At 40.9% G+C, this 22,631-nt stretch overlaps 1 protein-coding gene across 4 annotated transcripts in view; it reads right to left on the bottom strand.

Moving 5' to 3' along the window:
• The window catches only part of iffo2b (intermediate filament family orphan 2b), a 39,671-nt gene extending 22,370 nt beyond the window's left edge, over nucleotides 1-17,301 (bottom strand). For 3 of the 4 annotated variants that reach the window (XM_021569446.2, XM_021569448.2, XM_021569449.2), the window contains exon 1: nucleotides 16,310-17,300. In XM_021569446.2, coding sequence (XP_021425121.2) covers nucleotides 16,310-16,857 — 548 coding nt within the window. In that variant the 5' untranslated portion in view covers nucleotides 16,858-17,300. Of the gene's footprint in view, nucleotides 1-16,309 lie in introns of all 4 variants that reach the window. The other variant, XM_021569447.2, reaches the window with a different exon arrangement.
• Nucleotides 17,302-22,631: the final 5,330 nt, after the last annotated feature.

Raw genomic sequence — 22,631 nt, 5'->3', positions numbered from 1 at the left:
TAACAGTAACAATTTTAGACTGCTGACATTTTATGTAACCAGGTAAAGACGTTAAATATGGGTGTGCAGGGACTTGTCACATTGGCACTGGCTGCCATTTTGAAAACACCATAAACTGATACAAGATGCAGGAGACAATGTTACAAAGCATCCACACCTAATGCTTTGTTTTTCTCCTGAGTCTGCAGATTCTAAGGCTGGGCCACAAGGTTGAGACCCACTGCTATAACGCTAACTCACAGAGAGACACTGAATAATAATAGACTTCTACAAGGCACACAGAATAGATGATTGTTTTTCTCTTCTACAATCCATAAGGAACATACGGTTTTCTACAACTGGTTTAGCAGTTTTGTGTGATGTCTCTGTCTCTCCCCAACAGTCACAGGCTGGCCATTTCATTGTATCGTACACCAAAGATTATGTGTCATTTCATTAATAAAAAAAAACCAAGTTAAATGTTACTTTCATCCCAGGAAAGGACATCAACATTTCCAGCACGTTGATGCAATGTGTTATTTATGAGGGGCTTGAGGGTATGCTGACAGAAAATCTTTTTATTTTTTTACTGAGGTCTGCAAAACCAACTCACCCTGCAGCCCACCCAACCAACCTCAGTTGAGTACAATTGAGCACACTCCTGCTCTGTACTGATGTTTCCACTATATAGATCTCACTTCCTGCATGGCCACCTTGGAGCCCAACATATTGGCTGTCGTCTCCTGGCTATTGACTCAAGAGATATAGAGGGCCATTAAACTGCATGAAAGCAAGAGCTGGGAAAAAGTCTAACATAGTTCATGGTGGAAAATTAGCACGTCCTTTTGAAATTCTATCTTAATTTAATAATGGTGCATTTCAATGGGATTTTCCAGGAGTATTATGAAATATACTTTTAGGCCATCATTGTAAATAAGAATTTGTTCTTAACTTACTTGCCTAGTTAAAATAAAGGTTAAATTAAAAAAAAATATATATATATATATATATATATACATACATACACAGTGCCTTGCGAAAGTATTCGGCCCCCTTGAACTTTGCAACCTTTTGCCACATTTCAGGCTTCAAACATAAAGATATAAAACTGTATTTTTTTGTGAAGAATCAACAACAAGTGGGACACAATCATGAGGTGGAACGACATTTATTGGATATTTCAAACTTTTTTAACAAATCAAAAACTGAAAAATTGGGCGTGCAAAATTATTCAGCCCCCTTAAGTTAATACTTTGTAGCGCCACCTTTTGCTGCGATTACAGCTGTAAGTCGCTTGGGGTGTCTCTATCAGTTTTGCACATCGAGAGACTGACATTTTTTCCCATTCCTCCTTGCAAAACAGCTCGAGCTCAGTGAGGTTGGATGGAAAGCATTTGTGAACAGCACTTTTCAGTTCTTTCCACAGATTCTCGATTGGATTCAGGTCTGGACTTTGACTTGGCCATTCTAACACCTGGATATGTTTATTTTTGAACCATTCCATTGTAGATTTTGCTTTATGTTTTGGATCATTGTCTTGTTGGAAGACAATTCTCCATCCCAGTCTCAACCTGATGGAGTCTGCAAAAGACCTTTCTTCCAGAATGGTCCTGTATTTGGCTCCATCCATCTTCCCATCAATTTTAACCATCTTCCCTGTCCCTGCTGAAGAAAAAGCAGGCCCAAACCATGATGCTGCCACCACCATGTTTGACAGTGGGGATGGTGTGTTCAGCTGTGTTGCTTTTACGCCAAACATAACATTTTGCATTGTTGCCAAAAAGTTCAATTTTGGTTTCATCTGACCAGAGCACCTTCTTCCACATGTTTGGTGTGTCTTCCAGGTGGCTTGTGGCAAACTTTAAACAACACTTTTTATGGATATCGTTAAGAAATGGCTTTCTTCTTGCCACTCTTCCATAAAGGCCAGATTTGTGCAATATACGACTGATTGTTGTCCTATGGACAGAGTCTCCCACCTCAGCTGTAGATCTCTGCAGTTCATCCAGAGTGATCATGGGCCTCTTGGCTGCATCTCTGATCAGTCTTCTCCTTGTATGAGCTGAAAGTTTAGAGGGACGGCCAGGTCTTGGTAGATTTGCAGTGGTCTGATACTCATTCCATTTCAATATTATCACTTGCACAGTGCTCCTTGGAATGTTTAAAGCTTGGGAAATCTTTTTGTATCCAAATCCGGCTTTAAACTTCTTCACAACAGTATCTCGGACCTGCCTGGTGTGTTCCTTGTTCTTCATGATGCTCTCTGCGCTTTTAACGGACCTCTGAGACTATCACAGTGCAGGTGCATTTATACGGAGACTTGATTACACACAGGTGGATTGTATTTATCATCATTAGTCATTTAGGCCAACATTGGATCATTCAGAGATCCTCACTGAACTTCTGGAGAGAGTTTGCTGCACTGAAAGTAAAGGGGCTGAATAATTTTGCACGCCCAATTTTTCAGTTTTTGATTTGTTAAAAAAGTTTGAAATATCCAATAAATGTCGTTCCACTTCATGATTGTGTCCCACTTGTTGTTGATTCTTCACAAAAAAATACAGTTTTATATCTTTATGTTTGAAGCCTGAAATGTGGCAAAAGGTCGCAAAGTTCAAGGGGGCCGAATACTTTCGCAAGGCACTGTATGTATGTATGTATGTATGTATGTATGTATGTATGTATGTATGTATGTATGTATATATATACATACATACATATATACATATATATGTATGTATATATATACATATATACATATACATACACACATATATACATACACATACACATATATATGTATGTATATATATATACATATACACATACATATATATATACATATACATATACATATATATATATATATATATATATATATATATATATATATATATATATATATATATATATATATACATACATACATACACACACACATCATCACTGAGACACACACCCATGGCATGCTCAGGCCTGGTTTGGGTGGATAGACTCATTAGTGAAGACCTTTGGCACAAATCCTCCTTAAACCAGGGTGTGTACAGTATAAACCACGGGAAAGCCATGTATCTGCATTCCATTATCCCTGTGTAAATACCCCAAGGCACATCCCTTTTATCATCCAAGTACACACACCTGTAGAAAGTGTAGAATAAATCAGAACTCCCATGAAAGCATGACAGCTGTATTTACAGGAAGTCAGCTTCCCCCCCATTATCATCCCGCTTTCAATTCCCCTCACTCTCATCATGATCCATCATGGTTGTTTAAAGGTAGGTTTAAAGGTACAGTAGGTCAAAACCGACAGCATCCTAATTCAATATACAGTAGGTTACAAAGATCACAGTGATAATACGATGAAAGACTGACAATAAATTGATTGGTAGTTTAGAATGGTTCGTGGCACGGCAGTGCCTGCCCACAAAATTATAACTTACAGCAAACTATATCTGAATGATTACTAAAGAGCAAGGCACCAATAATAAACATATAGATACTCATTGCATACAGTACATGTGTATACTGTCTATCTCTCTGTTTGGGAGAGCGCTATAGAAAGCATGCCTACATCACCATGATGACCAGCCCTTGCATGGTGAGCCACTTAAATAGACATAATGAAAACGCTGCCACTGAAGGTTCATGTGCCCTCCATCCCACTGCATTAAGTGTATCTTAACTGTTACTGTGTCTCTAAGACAGATATGTCTAGCCTGGGCTAATGTAACGGTATATGTAAGAGATAGCTCTAATATCCCTGTCTGAGCTCACTCACCCATAAAGACACAAAATACGCTGACCCATATCGATCCCTAATCGCCAGCACACCATCACAAAAAGGCTATTCTACCCCAAGCCCAGGGTGTGTAAGTGATTGAGCCTGTCTCTTTGTGTACTAAGTCTTGTAGCTCCTTAGCTGTCAAGCAAGAGACTGTTTCTTCTGTGTTAATAAGATCTTGAAATACAGCAGAGATAGACTGTGTCTGTATACAGTGTCTGTTTCACTAACATGCACAGATAGATACCCAAGTCCTCTGTACATCCATTGTACAGCAGTAGAATGCCCCTCCTGATGTGTGTCTACCACTGAATGTCCCTATCCGCTAGACTAGTCCATAGCCTCCTGCTATAGCGGTTAACAGTGGCTAGAAAAGACAGGTGCATTCCTGCACTTTCATTCATGGCAGTGTGCCACCGCGCTCAGCTACATCGATGCCCATGAATAATCAGGAACATGGTGCACTCACTGAAAAAGCAGACACACAGAGGCAAATGAGGAAGAACGATTCCATCACGTGACTACCCACCCAGAGTTTCCCCCAGAATCAATATGGAGACACCACAGTTCCTTGTCTCCTTCACACCAATGCACTCTTATCATTGACCTTACGGTTAGCCTGCAGCCTCATGAAATGAAGCAGCTTAACATCAACTGTACTGAGGATAACAGAGCTTCTAATGACATACAGTAGATACCTGTGACAACATCCTGACCTTGATAAGTCTGATATCACTATGTTGACCTCCACAAGAGAGAGAGAGAGAGAGAGACAGAGAATCACCAGGAGCTGTGTGCTCTCAGAAATGAGTTCCCTCTGCCTGTGTATCAGCAGGGGGTAGAAAGAGGGGCTATCAGCAGGGGCTGAGTGCCAGGATGCAGTGCATTCTGGGACAGATTGACTGCTGTGTACAGGGAAAGTTCTAGCTGAACAGCAGATCTAGATTACATATTGCAGACCACAACAGTGGGAAAAGGTGTGCATACATACAGCATAAATATGTTTATATTTGGGGAATCATCATGTATCATTAGAAACTGGATATAGACAAGAGAAATGGTTATACAGTTCCAACCTGCAACCTGAGGTCATCATGCTCTGTAATTACCCATATTAGGTTGTTCACGTGGGCAGGTCTTTATCCTCCTGTTGGGGAGGCAGCTAAATCCGACCCAACAAGCCCAATTAGTCCTTTCATCTTCTGAGCAGCAGCAGAGAGATCAAAGCACAGAGAAAGTGTCTCCTCAGGATTCTCATCTCATTGATCCACACTCGGCGATGCAGCTAAATTCAGCTGCCTTCAATTATTAATGCTGGAAGAAACTGTCCCGAGGAGCTATGCTGCATGCCTGCACTGCATGGGGTTTGGTTTGGAACAGGTCCTTTTCAAAGGGCATCCGGGAAGGCAGTGGATCGTCTCCAGTGGCATGGCCAAACAGTTAGGAAGAGCGGACCGAGGATCACTGGTTCAAATCCCAACTGAGGCATAGTTTACTGTTGATGTGTCTGAGGGCTATGCTGTGTCTGAACTGCTGAAGTAAGAAGTGTGTAACAGAGGTGATTCAGTGAACTATGGTCACATGATGAGTAACCTTGCCTGAGAATGGAAGACTTGTGTTAGCTCGCAAAGCTTATGCCTACTGGAAGGATTAGCTCACAGGCCTAACACGACATTGAGTTGGTCAGATGTCACAGGTTTGAAATCTGGGTAGTCATAATTTCAGTTATTGCAAATAGAAATTGTGTAACATCCCACTGCAGGATGCTTTGAGACTGAATCAGTTTATTGCCCATTTACAACTAAGACTCCATTTTTTTATTCTTTCTTTCACGTTTGGTTTGAAGTTACCACACACACACAGCCCGTGTGAAGCCTGCACGCCATTCACCAAAAAACTCACAAACAATGTCGTATTGTGTCACCACCACACTAGAAGGATAATACATTACAGCAAAAAAAATGCATACTTCCGCAGCAGACAAACACACACACACACACACACACTTTATTGCCACAATAAACTGTCAATAAAAAGAAGGGACAAGGAGGACATTGCTTTTCTCCTTCTCTCTCTCCATCTCTCTCGTGTGAGTGATTGGGATGGAGCTCAAATACCATTTTCATGATAGAAAGAACTACATCTCTAAGTCTGTGTGTTTCTCTCATACTCAACCATCGCTTTGGTATTAAATATGGATGACTTTCACCTTGGTTTACATGATCATTAAATCAGCCAACATGGTAAAATGATAGTGTCATATAAATTCTATGGCTACAGTAATGGAGAGAAATAAACACATACTGTATAGGGGTGAAGGAAAGGTTACCAAGCTGTCTTCAGCCACACTGCTTTGATTTTATCATGAAGTTTATCCTGAATAAGTCCTTGAGAAAAACCACCACACACACACACACACACACACACAACTGTCCTGAAAACCGTCTGATCTTTATCACAGTGATATACAGCACGACTCCTGCTGAATCTCAAGGAGAGGCAATCTGAACTGGGGCACTGGCAATGACCCTGGTCGCCCATCTTTCTATTGTCATTTGTCAACATGAAAGACATGTAACCTTCTTGTCCACATATTCCAGCATGTGGATATCTCACTGACTTACTGAACCCATCACCCATCCATGACACGATGTTGTGTGTGTGTGTGTGTACGTGCGTGCCTGCATGGTTAGAGCGTTGGACTAGTAACCGAAAGGTTGCAAGATCGAATCCCCAAGCTGACAAGGTAAAAATCTGTCATGCTGCCCCTGAACAAGGCAGTTAACCCACTGTTCCTAGGCCATCATTGTAAATAAGAATTTGTTCTTAACTGACTTGCCTAGTTAAATAAAGGTAAATAAAATAATAAAAATGTGTGTCTACATCTCCCAAAATAATTATTGCTTGTATATCTATGTCATGCTCTGACTGTTAAAAGTTTGTTATAAAATCAGATAACAGGTAACCCAAATCTGGCATTAAACTTTGCGTCCAAGAAATAACAGAGACTGTTGCACAACTGCAAAACAATAAACATTGTGCAACTGAGCAATAAGAAATGTACTGTTCCCTGGGGGGAACCATATGTAAACATGTAATAACAAATCCTGTCATGACATGTTTAGCATATTTAATTCATTACTTCTTGCCATGTCTCTAGACACTGTATCAGATACGTCCATCTAAAGTTTTCCAAATCTGGTTGACAAAAACTAATTCTGGTCCAAACATCTCATGGTGTGTCCACACATATAAAGCTTTAAGAAATCAGCACACTGGGTTGAAGGTCAGTGGTAGCAGTTCAGCTGAACCTTGGGTATAGCAGGAAGCTTGTATACTGCATTTCTACACAATTTAAAAACTCTAAAAGACTATTTGGAGAACAGCAAAAACAAACAAAAATGACCCCAGCCATTAATTATCACCGTAATATTATAGTGAACAAAAAAATACATGCAATGGTCCTCATGGTCCTAAAGCCAGCCATTTAATAGGCTAAACAGCCGTTGCACAGAGCTCGTAAACTTGTAGTCCTAAACCCGGAAATGAGTTACCTCTGGTTTGTTCTGCCATTGCTATGGGGAAAATTAATGGGGAAAGAATAGGGTTTTGGGATAAACACCAAACATAAGGTTTGAGGTTAACACAGGCTGAGGAGATCTTGTATGGTTTGTTCTATGAAATAATATCAGTCAGTTAACATGACCTTTATGAATTATGAAACCTTTGTGCTTTATGTGCTTTTTTTCCTTTTACATAAATGCTTCAAAATGCATATCTCATAGAACAAAACTTAAGATCTCCTAAGCCTGTGTTTACTACAGACCTTATTTTCTGCATTTATCCAAAAACCCTACAAAACCTCCATTCATTTTCCCATAGACGTTGTTCAATGAACCATGGCGGAGTTAGACACCATTACTATTGCTCCCTATTTTAAACAGGATTGCGCTCTATTTAAATATTTTTTTTGCCTACTTAAAATGTTTGGTCTTGAGCTAGGGTAGAGTGAATGTTTGGTCTTGAGCTAGGGTAGAGTGAATGTTTGGTCTTGAGCTAGGGTAGAGTGAATGTTTGGTCTTGAGCTAGGGTAGAGTGAATGTTTGGTCTTGAGCTAGGGTAGAGTGAATGTGTGTGCGTTTTTTATTTCCTCACAGTCCCCGTTGTTCCATGGGTTGTTTTTGAATACATTTTTTAAAAGGTTATTTTGCTGTTTGCTTGAGTAATTGAAGATGGCAGGGTTCTATGCGATCATAGCTCTGTATAAAACTATGCGTTGCCGTGAATTTGTTTTGGACTTGGGGACTGTGAAGAGACCCCTGGTGGCCTGTCTTGTGGGGTATGTATGGATGTCTGAGCTGAATGTTATTTGATTATGCAGACAATCTGGAATTTTTGTCACAGTAATAGTATAGTATATTAACTGCTTCTCTACAGTATAGTAACCAGGAAAGTATGTCATGCATGTAGTCACTGACCCATGAAATGACATCACCAATGTCTGGTTTTCTGCATGAGATTTTCCAGTTGAGAATGTAAGTCTTATTTACAAGTTATAACAGGGTTATAACAGTTAGTAAGCTGTAGGCCAGTCTTTTGACAGACTATCCTACTCAGTTGAGTTGTTATCATGCCTGAATGTTCCGTCCATTCAATAAGGAACAGCAGGAAATGCAATCTTGCCTTTCAGAATGAATTGCTATTTTATTTGAGGGCTATTAGCTGAAGTGCATTTATGAATATCAATAGTGTCTGAAGCCTAGCAGTTAAATGTATGACTCTACGAGTGGTTTTGACAGGGGCATATCTGGCCCCTCAACTGACAGCTACTGACTCCCTGATTTAGCAATGGAAGCATTAGGCATGGCCTTTTTTACCTTAACTGCAGAAATGTCTAAAGTACAAGGAGCTGGTATTTCCAAATCATAATGTGAGCAGGGCTTTGCAAGATTGTTCCATGCCTTGTCGGTCATTTGCAGCAGAGTTTCAAATGGGCTACTTACTATTTAAATCACCATCCAAAGTAAGATTGCTAAACACAGTTCATGACTTCATCAGTTTGAGTCCGTATGGGGGCATGGAAGCGAGTCTGTCCCATAGCCAAACTCTTGGTTCAGTTAGGGTCTTACGGAATTCTTCCCTGGTTGAATCATGGGGCAACAGAGGTGGTTGACAGGGTCCCTGCAGTAGCCAGCCAGTAGTGACCTGAGCCAGGGATGCTGCAGGGAATCCTCTGGGACAGTGGTAATCAACCTTTTATGAGGCGAGATCTACCGCTCAGATAAAAACATTTAAACAACTTAAATGTAAAACATTATAACCTAATAAAAACAGTTCTGTAGGAATGAGGTTTGTGCAGTAGGCAGGCAGAATGCATTATCACGGCATATTGGATATTATGGATAGCATATTATATTTCAAAACTCAAGCTTGGATAACAAAATAGATCAGTTCAGGGCCTGAAACTAATTTGTTGGTCCACCAGCCAATGTGAAATACCAGCCACTCAGAATTTTTACCAGCCAAAATATTTTTACATCATAATTACACCAAAAACAAAAAATGGATGACCATGCTTTGTAATGTTTCTAAAATAATACATTGATTACTAGTAAGAAGTGATGTGATATACTCAGGGGCGCAACTTTCACAGGGGACGGGGACAATGGGGACAATAGTGACCCCCCCACCATTCTGAAATTGCATTTTTGTTCCCCCCAGTTTTATCATTGCACTGTGATACAAAACACGGCACCGGTGTGCTTTAGGACCATGCCGGCTGGATTTAGGACGGCACACACACCACAGAGCATGCAGACAGGCTGTGTGAAGGCAAAGCAGCTGAAAGGCTGGTGTATAGGGCCAGCACAGGAGAGATGAACAGAGGCAGCTGCTGTCTGTGTTGCAAGCAGAGCAGAAACTGGCTACTCTTTACCTGACTGATCTCAATGGCAAGTTAACTGCTGTTTGACAGAAAAAAAAGAAAAAATAATAAATAAATAAATAAATATATATATATATTCCCAGTGATGAGCTAATAGTGTAACTGACATGTTATGTTAGGTAATGTTTCATCCCCTCTCGACTGAAGTGAATGAACTACTACCAACTAGTTAGCTAGCTAGTAGCTAGCACAGCCAGTTCAGTGTTAGCTAGCTATCTGTCAGGTAGCAGTATCTAACATCTGTCGTGTATATGGAAATGTTTTGTAGCCTTTGATTTGTCCCGTTTCAACAGAAGTAAATTTGATGATGTACCATTAGTTAGAGCTAGCCAAAAGTTGGCTAACGTTAACCATTTAGCTCACTAACTTTTGCTATTATTTTTGCCTCAATCACACTAGACCTGAATCAACCGATGAAACCAGCGGCCAAGCGATTGAAGACTGATATTCTGATGTTTTTTCAGCGCGATACAAGTTTTATTAGTCAGGAAAACAATGTAACGTTATTGATCTGTCAGTTTCCCCATCTTATTTTCTACTTTTCACACTGACACGGTATAAACAGCTCTACAGGCTTCACTGTGATGGTGCACAGTCAGTACACAACACTATGCTCATCATGTCTTAGCAGGATCAGATGGTGACATTCCATCTTGAGTCGATGGGTAGGCTAAAGTCTGGGATCTGGGAATAATTTATTTCAATTACTGAATCATTGATTTTATTCTTGGATAATATAATGCATAACTGTACACCAAGGTAATTCTTTGTTATGCCTCATTTGAGCAGAATCAGATGGTGACCTGGGTCTCATCAGGGTTAGGCAGCCAGAGAAGACTAGTGTATCGGTACAGATGTGAACTTACACAGATACAACACTTTATTCTCTCAGTGCAGCAAACACTGGACAAGCAAGAAGCTTCAAAGATCAAACTATTTTAGGGCAGTCTGACAACCTTCTAAAGTTGATTTCCAAACAGTATCAAGGGTTAATAGAGGCTTTTCCCAATGACACAAAAAAATGCCAAACAAAATTGATGAATGGATCCAGATATGTTAGAATTCCCAGGCATGTTCATATAAGCACAGACATAAATTACTGCAGTTTAAAACCATCCATAGAACTTACACTATATGCCAGTGAAAAAAAATATAATGCACCCAGAAATTGTATTATTCTGCTGGAGGTGTAAAACACAAATTTGCATATGTTATGGTCTTGTGAAGGCTGGCTGAATTATGGCAACAAGTATGTTCTTTTATCTCAGCATGTCTGCAGATTCTCCCTTCTCCCCGTAAAAAAAAATAAAATGCTGATCCTGGAGACTTATCAAGTTAATAGAGCTCTACAGTACTATTAGGCCTATGATATGAATTATATGGAGGACGTACTGTTTCTGTGTATTAATGTGTAGGAGTATGTGTTTTTATGAAACTTTTGCTTTCCAAACCTTTCCCATGAGAAATTTAAAAAAAGATTTGAAGGAAGTTGTGTTGGGAGAGTGTTGAGTTATTGACTAGACTGGTGGGGGTCGGACATGCAGACTGCACGGTCTGGCTGGGCGGACTGGCTGAAATTTGATATTGAGGATGTCTTAATAAAGTCAATCAAAAGTTAAGTCTTTGTATTTTATTTGTAAGAGTTGTTCATTTTGTTAGGTTATTGGTTAAAGTTGCAACACAATATAGATTATTGAATTATCATTGATCTAGTTCAGTCTTATTAATTAAGCATATTTAATAATGATCTCTTACCTAGCTTGATGACTGTGGGCATTTTTGCTTAATTTTTGTTGTTCTAAATAGAGACAGCTAGAAGGGCCATGGGGCCATGCCTCCCCACCCCCCACTTCTAAAACCAGTTGCGCCCCCTGGGTATATTGCTCAATTAAATTTAATTTTTGTGAGACAAATGTTCAGCAGCCCCTTTAAGGGCAGGTGGTTACCGTGGCAACAAGGGCACTCGAGCCGCTGGAGACGTCAGTTAGCCTACAGTGTGACTGCCTGTGAGATATGATAATCTGACTAGCAGCCGATGTCTTGGCTGAAGCATACGCTCAAACATTTCAAAACAACCTTCCACCTGATGGCGAAACTCGAGGACCACCACATCTGCCTCAAGCACAAATTCATGTTCCCATGACCAGAGAAAGTGAAATATTCCTCGATATTAAAATATACACAACGAGCTGCTAATAATACATTTGACTACTCATTCATTGCAACGCAAGTGGAAGTTGGGAGTAGACGTTTTATGTTTTTTAATCGTGTTGAATAAAAATTGTTGATAGTGCTGAATATATATATTTTTTTACATTAACTCAACTCTGCTGTATTCTTTGACAGTCTCTCTCTGGTCATTGTTTTAAAAGTTATGAAATCTCTCGTAGGCTAGTATCAAACTTGTAGACACTGATTTGAGCTCTCCGATTGGCCAGCGCAGTAGGCACACTCGATTTAGCCACAGATCTCCTGGTCCACTGGGTAGGCGGATTTTGTCCTTTCTGACAAAATAAATGGTTCAAAATTGGAACACTTTGCCTACCCGCTGCGCAGGGCTTCTGAATCAAGTGCACCTACCGCCAACAGTGCAACACGAATATTGATCAGAGTTACCTTGTCCTATGGATATCTACAGTTATAAAATTGGCAAGGTGGTGTAAGCCTACACGAAACACAGACCTTATTTTAAGTGAATCTAAAAATATCCTATGGAATAAATGAATGAAGGAACCACTTTTCAGATTTAGAAGGTGTCATGGGAATTATGACTCGCACTTTGGTAGTCAATTCTTACCATGTCCATTATTAAAATAGAATTTCCTGCATATAGAAATTACAGTTTGTTTTCAACATTCATCACAGGTAACTTAAACTCTATTTTTATTCAAACAGTTGAGAGTATTTGTCTCCTAAGCAGACTGTTCAGTATCATTGTCATTTCAGAGCTGTGTGTGTGTTTTACAGATGGCAGAGAAAAGCAGAGCACCAGTGTGGGACTATTACATGGAATTGGCACCAGGGAAAGCAAGGTGTCTTATTTGTGATAAAGATGTAAGCATGGGGTCAGTAACGGCTAAATAAAAAAATACCACCAACCTGTGGAATCACCTTAAGAACACCCATCCAAAAGCCCATATGTATTATATTAAGTTAAAATAAAAGTGTTCATTGATAGATATATATATATATATATATATATATATATATATATATATATATACACACACTTCAAAAAACGTCAGATTAATCGGTATCGGCTTTTTTTGTGCTCCAATAATCGGTATCGCCGTTGAAAAATCAATCGGACGACCTCTAATTAAGACAGTGTAATCAGGTTTGAAATTGCAATGACAGTGTAATTCAAATGCAGTGCAAAGTTGAAGAAAATGCTACCAAAGTTCTACCAACACATTGACTGTAGTACTCGCTCTGGAAAAACATTGGACCACTGCTACTCAACTTTTCAAAAAGCCTTCCCTTTGGCAAATCTGACCACGACTCCATTTTGCTTCTCCCTTCCTATAGACAGAAACTCAAACAGGAAGTACCCGTGCTAAGGTCTATTCAACGCTGGTCTGACCAATCGGAATCCATGCTTCAAGATTGTTTTGATCATGCGGACTGAGATATGTTCCAGGTAGCCTCTGAGAATAACATTTACGAATACACGGATACGGTGACTGAGTTCATCAGGAAGTGTATAGGAGATGTTGTACCCACTGTGACTATTAAAACCTACCCAAACCAGAAACAGTAGATAGATGCCAGCATTCACGCAAAACTGAAAGTGCAAACCACCACATATAACCATGGCAAGGTGACTGGGAATATGGCCGAATACAAACAGTGTAGTTATTCCCTCCGAAAGGCAATCAAACAGGCAAAATGTCAGTACAGAGACAAAGTGGAGTCACAATTCAATGGCTCAGACATGAAGCATATGTTTTAAAAAAAAAAATTATATTTAACTAGGCAACGAATTCTTATTTATGTGGTAGGTTCTACAGACAATCACAGACTACAAAGGGAAAATCAGCCACGTTGTGGACACCGGCATCTTGCTTCGGGACAAGCTAAACACCTTCTTTGTCCGTTTTGAGGAGAACACAATACCACCGACGCGGCCCGCTACCAAGGACTGTGGGCTCTCCTTCTCCATGGCCGACGTGAGTAATACATTTAAGCGTGCTAACCCTTACAAGGCTGCCGGCCCAGACGGCATCCATAGCCGCGTCCTCAGAGCATGCACAGACCAGCTGGCTGGAGTGTTTACGGACATATTCAATCTCTCCCTACCCCAGTCTGCTGTCCCCACTTACTTCAAGATGTCCACCATTGTTCCAATACCCAAGAAAGCAAAGGTAACTGAAGTAAATAGCAATAGTCCAGTAGCACTCACTTCTGTCATCATGAAGTGCTTGAAAGTCTAGTTAAGGATCATATCAACTCTACCTTACCTGACACCCTAGACTCACTTCAATTTGCTTACAACCCCAATAGATCCACAGACGATGCAATCGCTGTATGTCCTATCCCATCTGGACAAGAGGAATACTTGTATGTAAGAATGCTGTTCATTGACTATAGCTAAGCATTCAACACCATAGTACCCTCCAAGCACCCTCCAAGCTCATCATTAAGCTTGGGGCCCTGGGTCTGATCCCCACCCTGTGCAACTGGGTCCTAGACTTCATGATGGGCCACCCCCAGGTGGTGAAGGTAAGAAACAACACCTCCACTTTGACTGCGTGGACATGCACGCCTCCAACTCAATTATCAAGTTTGCAGAAGACACAACAGTAGTAGGCCTGATTACCAACAATGACGAGACAGCCTACAGGGAGGAGGTGAGGGCCCTGGGAGAGTGGTGCCAGGAAAATAACCTCTCACTCAACATCAACAAAACAAAGAAGCTGATCGTGGACTTCAGGAAACAGCAGAGGGAGCACGCCCCTATCCACATCGACGGGACAGCAGTGGAGAAGGTGGACAGCTTCAAGGTCCTTGGTGTACACATCACTGACAATCTGAAATGGTCCACCCACACAGACAGTGTGGTGAAGAAGGCGCAACAGCGCCTCTTCAATCTCAGGAGGCTGAGGAAATTTGGCTTGGCTCCTAAAACCCTCACAAACTTTTACAAATGCACAATTGAGAGCATCCTGTCGGGCTATATCACAGCCTGGTACGGCAACTGCACTGCCCGCAACCGCAGGGCTCTCCAGAGGGTGGTGTGGTCTGGCCAGACTACCTTGTCCTCCAGGACGGTCAAAAAGATCATCAACCACCAGAGCCACGGCCTGTTCACCCGCTATCATCCAGAAGGCGAGGTCAGTACAGGTGCATCAAAGCTGGGACCGAGAGACTGAAAAACAGCTGCTATCTCAAGGTCATTAGACTGTTAAATAGCCATCACTAGCCGGCTTCCACCAATTTACACAACCCTGCACCCTAGAGGCTGCTGCCCTATATGCATCGACTTGGAATCACTGGCCACTTGAATAATGTTTACGTTCTGCTTTACTCATCTCATATCTATATACTGTATTCTATTCTACTGTATTTTAGTCAATGCCACACCGACATTGCTCAATCTAATATTATATATTTATATAATTCTTAATTCCATTATTTTACATTTGTGTGTATTGTCATGAATTGTTATATACTACTGCACTGTTGGAGCTAGGAACACAAGCATTTCGCTACATCCGCAATAACATCTGCTAAATATGTGTATGCGACCAATAAAATGTGATTTTTCCCACCATTTTCCATCAGACATACCCTCTAGTTTCAGCATCCTGGCTACATGTATTACTGTACCAACGTGAGACACTGCAAACAACCTGTATTGTATAATCTCTGGCGGCTTTTAGCCATATTCTTTCTTATTTCTATCATCCCACCATGATAACACCACCTTCGGGCCTAGAAGCCACAGAACTGCTCATTGGTCAGTGAAGGTTTCAAACAATGGTTCATCTCTACTATTCCATAAGATTGAATGTAACCAGCCTATACTTGACACAGTGTCAAACAACAAAACACCCAGCAGGAACAGATGAATGACGGCTCTCGGGTACCTAACTTTGGTCCCAGGGAGGTACAGAGTGCACGGTTTTGTTCCAGCCCCGCAGTCACAAACCTGATTCAGACAATCATGGAGGATGATTAGTTCATTATTTCAAACGGGTGTGTTAGTACTGGGTTGGGGAAAACGCCTGCCGACCTAGTAGAGTGAAAATTAAACAATTATGTAAAAAGTTAACAAATCTGCCTGGAGTTACAACTAAACTTAAGTCTAGAGGGTATCGCGCAATCGCATGGTTTTGGCAAGCGTTACAATACCCTTGCTGCTTGGCTACCAAAATATGCAATGAATCAGAGTTGCAGTTTCTTTATATTAAGCTACCAATGACGCATTTCATTAATTCCTATCTGGCGACAAATAATCAGCATATATTATTACCATCCAATTAGAATGAAATGCAGCAATAAAGTGTAGACTGATGCTGCTGCTCCAGTCAGGCCTAAAACTGCTGCAATGGGAAATGCGCACTGATGTCACTGTCTGAATGCAGTAGTTTGTTGGTACTTACCTTCTCCTGTATTCGTCTCTCTCTCGCTTGACTTTAGCCAAAACATTATACAGAGCTCTTATTTCTGGTGTGATGGTATCGATTTGGACCCCAACACCGTCCGGGTGATTCCAGGACACACCGGGCCCCTGGAGAGTCTCATAGCGCTCGCCGTGTCTCCTCACGTGGGTGAAACTCCAAATGGTACCAGGTAGTCGGGATTCAGTAGAGTCGGTTTGGACAGCTACTTCACGTGTGTATACTTGGTATCGTTGTTGCTCCAAGGCTTGCTGCAGTTGGTTCTCTAATAATTTGTTTCTCCGCTCTAGTTCATGAACCTTAGCAAGAAAACAGCGAAACCGCAGGTTCAGGGTCTTCAGTACATGGATATTGGACCCCAAATCATTTCGCAGAGCACTGGTTACCGCGTCCGACCCAGAAGTGGACATACGACTGACAGGAACTGTATCGATCATAGCAGCAGGCGAAGTATCAAAAAAAGAGTTCATCATACTGGTATACATAAAACTGATAACCGCTGGTTTTAATGCTTGGTTTGCTAAAATCATTTAACAACCAAGCCGATCCTATTTCTGCATATCCTCCAAAAGGCCAGTTCCCCACGGAGTTTCTTATGATGTGGCTCTTTGAAATGAGATTGACAGCGCAGTTGAAGGTGATGCAACCATCGCTTTCCTCAAACCTCCAGAAAACACATGTTCCTATTGGTGCGAAGAAAAACACAATGGTATCCACAAACAGATCTTATCCGCTCAACCGGCAACGCTCCATCCTCCTCTGCTATACGCAGGAATATGAGACACCGTGCCTTTGATTTGTCAGATGCTGAATGCTCTCAGTTACTCCCTTTCCCATTCTCTCTACACTACTCTCTCTCTTTCTCTTCCCTCCTATTCACGTATCTCTCCGAACTCTGGTACCGCGGTGTGATAACACTATGCTTCTAGTCTATAGCCCTGCCTCGTCGAGGAGCCGCTGGATCATGTTTCAAGCTGCTCAACTGGGCAACTTATGCATCGCCCCTCCCATTCTCCGTCACGCCCCCTCACGAGCAAAAACAAACTCACGCGCTTACAGTACAAAAATAAACCATAAAGCCCGAAGTGCAGAAAATTAGGGAAAATACAGTTCCCTAAAATGTAATGATGGACAAATTATCCATATAATTAGACTAGGCTACCGTTTTTGTTCAAGGTAGCCTAGTCTAATTGTAGGGATAATTTGTCCTTCGTTACATTTTGGGGAACTGTATGTTCCCTCATATTTCTGCATTTGGGGCTTCAGAGCTCCCAGTCAACCTCTGCACAAAACACAAATTGTTCAACCTTAAAATGAAGCAAAACAATATCACTTTTAAAAAAAGATGACAGTGTGATAGATGGCCATCAAATGATCAAATCCATAAAGTTTGGTGTATTTGAGAGCACTAGCTGTTCCGGATGACTGTGTGATCTGCTTTCCATAGACAATGTGAGTAAGACCTTTAATTAAACAGGTTAATATTCGCAGACCGTATACCAGGACTCTAATATTTGCAGACAGAGTACAGATCACAGATCTCTAATGCACTCGACACTGCCCTCACCCACCTGGACAATAACAATACCTATGTAAGAATTACAGTGCCTTGCGAAAGTCTTCGGCCCCCTTGAACTTTGCGACCTTTTGCCACATTTCAGGCTTCAAACATAAAGATATAAAACTGTATTTTTTTGTGAAGAATCAACAACAAGTGGGACACAATCATGAAGTGGAATGACATTTATTGGATATTTCAAACTTTTTTAACAAATCAAAAACTGAAAAATTGGGCGTGCAAAATTATTCAGCCCCTTTACTTTCAGTGCAGCAAACTCTCTCCAGAAGTTCAGTGAGGATCTCTGAATGATCCAATGTTGACCTAAATGACTAATGAGGATAAATACAATCCACCTGTGTGTAATCAAGTCTCCGTATAAATGCACCTGCACTGTGATAGTCTCAGAGGTCCGTTAAAAGCGCAGAGAGCATCATGAAGAACAAGGAACACACCAGGCAGGTCCAAGATACTGTTGTGAAGAAGTTTAAAGCCGGATTTGGATACAAAAAGATTTCCCAAGCTTTAAACATCCCAAGGAGCACTGTGCAAGCGATAATATTGAAATGGAAGGACTATCAGACCACTGCAAATCTACCAAGACCTGGCCGTCCCTCTAAACTTTCAGCTCATACAAGGAGAAGACTGATCAGAGATGCAGCCAAGAGGCCCATGATCACTCTGGATGAACTGCAGAGATCTACAGCTGAGGTGGGAGACTGTCCATAGGACAACAATCAGTCGTATATTGCACCAATCTGGCCTTTATGGAAGAGTGGCAAGAAGAAAGCTATTTCTTAAAGATATCCATAAAAAGTGTTGTTTAAAGTTTGCCACTTGCCACCTGGGAGACACACCAAACATGTGGAAGAAGGTGCTCTGGTCAGATGAAACCAAAATTGAACTTTTTGGCAACAATGCAAAACGTTATGTTTGGCGTAAAAGCAACACAGCTGAACACACCATCCCCACTGTCAAACATGGTGGTGGCAGCATCATGGTTTTGGCAGGGACAGGGAAGATGGTTAAAATTGATGGGAAGATGGATGGAGCCAAATACAGGACCATTCTGGAAGAAAACCTGATGGAGTCTGCAAAAGACCTGAGACTGGGACGGAGATTTGTCTTCCAACAAGACAATGATCCAAAACATAAAGCAAAATCTACAATGGAATGGTTCAAAAATAAACATATCCAGGTGTTAGAATGGCCAAGTCAAAGTCCAGACCTGAATCCAATTGAGAATCTGTGGAAAGAACTGAAAACTGCTGTTCACAAATGCTCTCCATCCAAGGAGGAATGGGAAAAAATGTCAGTCTCTCGATGTGCAAAACTGATAGACATACCCCAAACGACTTACAGCTGTAATCGCAGCAAAAGGTGGCGCTACAAAGTATTAACTTAAGGGGGCTGAATAATTTTGCACGCCCAATTTTTCAGTTTTTGATTTGTTAAAAAAGTTTGAAATATCCAATAAATGTCGTTCCACTTCATGATTGTGTCCCACTTGTTGTTCATTCTTCACAAAAAAATACAGTTTTTTATCTTTATGTTTGAAGCCTGAAATGTGGCAAAAGGTCGCAAAGTTCAAGGGGGCCGAATACTTTCGCAAGGCACTGTATGTTGATTGACTGTAGCTTAGCATTCAACACCATAGTCCCCTCCAAGCTCATCACCAAACTCAGGACCCTGTGACTGAACACCTCCCTCTGTAACTGGATCTTGGATGCCCTAACGGGCCACCGCCAGGTGTAGAGTGTGGGCAACAAAACATCCTCCACACTGACCATCAACATGGGGGCACCTCATGGGTGTGTGCTTGTTCCCCTCCTGTACTCCCTGTTTACCCATGACTGCGTGGCCATGCACAACTCCAACACGTCAAGTTTTCTGACGACATGACAGTGGTAGGACTGATCACTGACAACGATGAGGCAGCCTATAGGAAGGAGGTCAGAGACCTGGCAGTGTGGTGCCAGGACAACAACCTCTCTCTCAACACCAGCAAGACAAAGGAGCTGATTGTGGACTAAAGATTTGGCATGGGCCCTCAGATCCTCAAAAAATTATACTGCTGCACCATTAACTTGACTGGCCGAATTACTGCTTGGTACAGCAACTGCATTGCACCTGACCGTAAGGCGCTACAGAGGGTGGTGAGTACGGACGGCCTAGTACATCACTGGGGTCGAGCTCCTTGCCGTCCAGGACCTCTATACCAGGTGGTCAGAGGAAGGCCCAAAAAATTGTCAAAGACTCCAACCACCCAAGCCATAGACTGTTCTCTCTGCAACCCCATGGCAAGCGATACCAGTGCACCAAGTCTGGAATCAACAGGACTCTGAACAGCTTCTACCCTCAAGCCATAAGACTGCTATGCAAGGCTGCTAAATACAATGAGCTCCAAAAGTATTGGGACAGTGACCATTTTTGCTGTTGTTTTGGCTCTGTACTCCAGCACTTTGGATTTGAAGTGGTACAATGATTATGAGGTTAAAGTGCAGACTGTCAGCTTTAATTTGAGGCTATTTTCATCCATATTGGGTGAACCATTTAAAGTTTACAACATTTTTATACATAGCCCCCCATTTTAGTGGACCAAAATTATTGGGACAAATTCACTGGTTGTGTTTCAGATGATTTGGTGGCTAAAATAAATTAATGGTAAATAATGTATCGTATTTTGGAGTCATTTTTATTGTTTTATTGTCAGAAATTAATATTTCTAATTAATGTGGATGCTACCATGATTATGGATTGTGCTGAATGAATCGCGAATAATGATGAGTGAGAAAGTTACAGATGCATAAATATCATAAACCAAATATCATACCCCCACTTGGCCTTAAATTGTACCAATTTGTTTTTCTCAGTTGCCCATGCTATTTCCTTTTAAATAATAAATCATTGAATTTATCGTTTGTGTTAATCATGGCAGATTGATTGATTTCCAAGTTTTTGGTATACGTTTTTTCAAGATGAGTGATGAGAAGAGAACCGTCAAGCCCATTGGGTATAATCACTACACCCCAAATGCCAGGTCTTGGATATGCAGACACACACACTCACACACACACACACTTTAACACTCACCACGTGTGCTGCTACTGCTCCACATGCTGCTGCTGCAGCTGTTTATCATCTATACTGTATACAGTTATGGGCGGCAGGTAGACTAGTGGTTAGAGTGTTAGACGGTTAGAGCGTTGGGCGGTTAGAGTGTTGGACTAGTAACCGAAAGGTTGCAAAATTGAATCCCCAAGCTGACAAGTTAAAAATCTGTCATTTTGCCCCTGAACAAGGCAGTTAACCCACTGTTCCTAGGCCATCATTGACAATAAGAATTTGTTCTAAACTGACTTGCCTAGTTAAATAAAGGTAAAATAAAAAAAATACAAATAAAACTGTTGCCTAGTCACTTTACCCCTAGCTATATGCACATAGCTACCTTAATTACCTCGTACCCCTGCATATCGACTCGGTACTACTGTAGTACTCCCTGTTTATAACCATTTTATTCTTACTCGTTATTGTTATTCGTTATTCACTCTGGATTTCTTCCTAGTGTCACTATTTATATTTTGTATCTTTATCTTTAACTCTGCATTGTTGGAAAAGGACCCGTGAGTAAGCATTTCACTGTTAGTCTACCCCTGTTGTTTTACGAAGCGTGACAAATACAATTTTATTGGATTTTGATTTTACATGTATTTTTATATAGAAGGAATCTATAACTTACTACACCCATCATATACTATTTCCCCTTGTGTGAAAGAACAATACATGACGGAGAGGGAATGCATTGTGATATTTTAAAGCTTCCCTTGAACATGATTCCCATCTATAGAGGGTCAAAGTCTGCCAAATATATGTGTGAGACAAAGACAGCAGCCTTTATTCATCTTTTCACAGTATAATGATGATTACAACTGAATATTGAATCATCTGAGTAAAACAGAAAGCTGACATCCGGATCTTCCAAAAACATTTAATCTTTTGTCTGGACTGGTAGCCCACTCAAGCACCAAAACGTTATTATAAGACATAAAAGTAAAAAAAATGAAGGGATATTTCACTCAAATTACAAAATTACCAATTTGATTTCCTTACCCTTTAAGCAGTCTATGCACAAGGTATGACAGCAATCCATGCTGGCACTGTTTTCACATGCTAATGTTTTAGTATTTGTGGCACATATCCCATTCAAATCATGGGACTGAGAACAACATTTTTCGCACATCATGCTCAAAACATCTATAAGTGACTTTTTTGATCTTCACAATCAATTTAGATACTTTCAGATGATTTTGACATGATGCGCAAAAAATGATATATCGGTCCCATAACTTGAATGTGATTTGTACCACAAATGCTAATACATTATCAAATCTATTTTTATTTGCCATTTGCCACATGCTTCGTAGCCAACAAGTGTAGACTAACAGTGATATGCTTCCCAACAACGCAGAGAGAAAAATAGAAAAATAATAGAAAGATAAAAACACAAGGAATAAATACACAATGAGTAACAATAACTTGAGTATATACACAGGGTACCAGTACAGAGTCGATGTGCAGGGGTACGAGATAATTGAGGTAGATGTGTGCATACAGTAAGGGGTAAAATGACAACAGGATACAGTAGATAATAAACAGTAGCAGCTGCGTATGTGATGAGTCACACAGCCCATCGATGTGGATGGGGGTTTGCTCGGCTCTCTGTAGTCCACGATCAGCTTCTTTGTC

This window comes from Oncorhynchus mykiss, chromosome 17 (assembly GCF_013265735.2).
Source record: "Oncorhynchus mykiss isolate Arlee chromosome 17, USDA_OmykA_1.1, whole genome shotgun sequence".
Taxonomy (NCBI): domain Eukaryota; kingdom Metazoa; phylum Chordata; class Actinopteri; order Salmoniformes; family Salmonidae; genus Oncorhynchus; species Oncorhynchus mykiss.
This window is presented reverse-complemented; position numbering and strand designations above follow the sequence as displayed.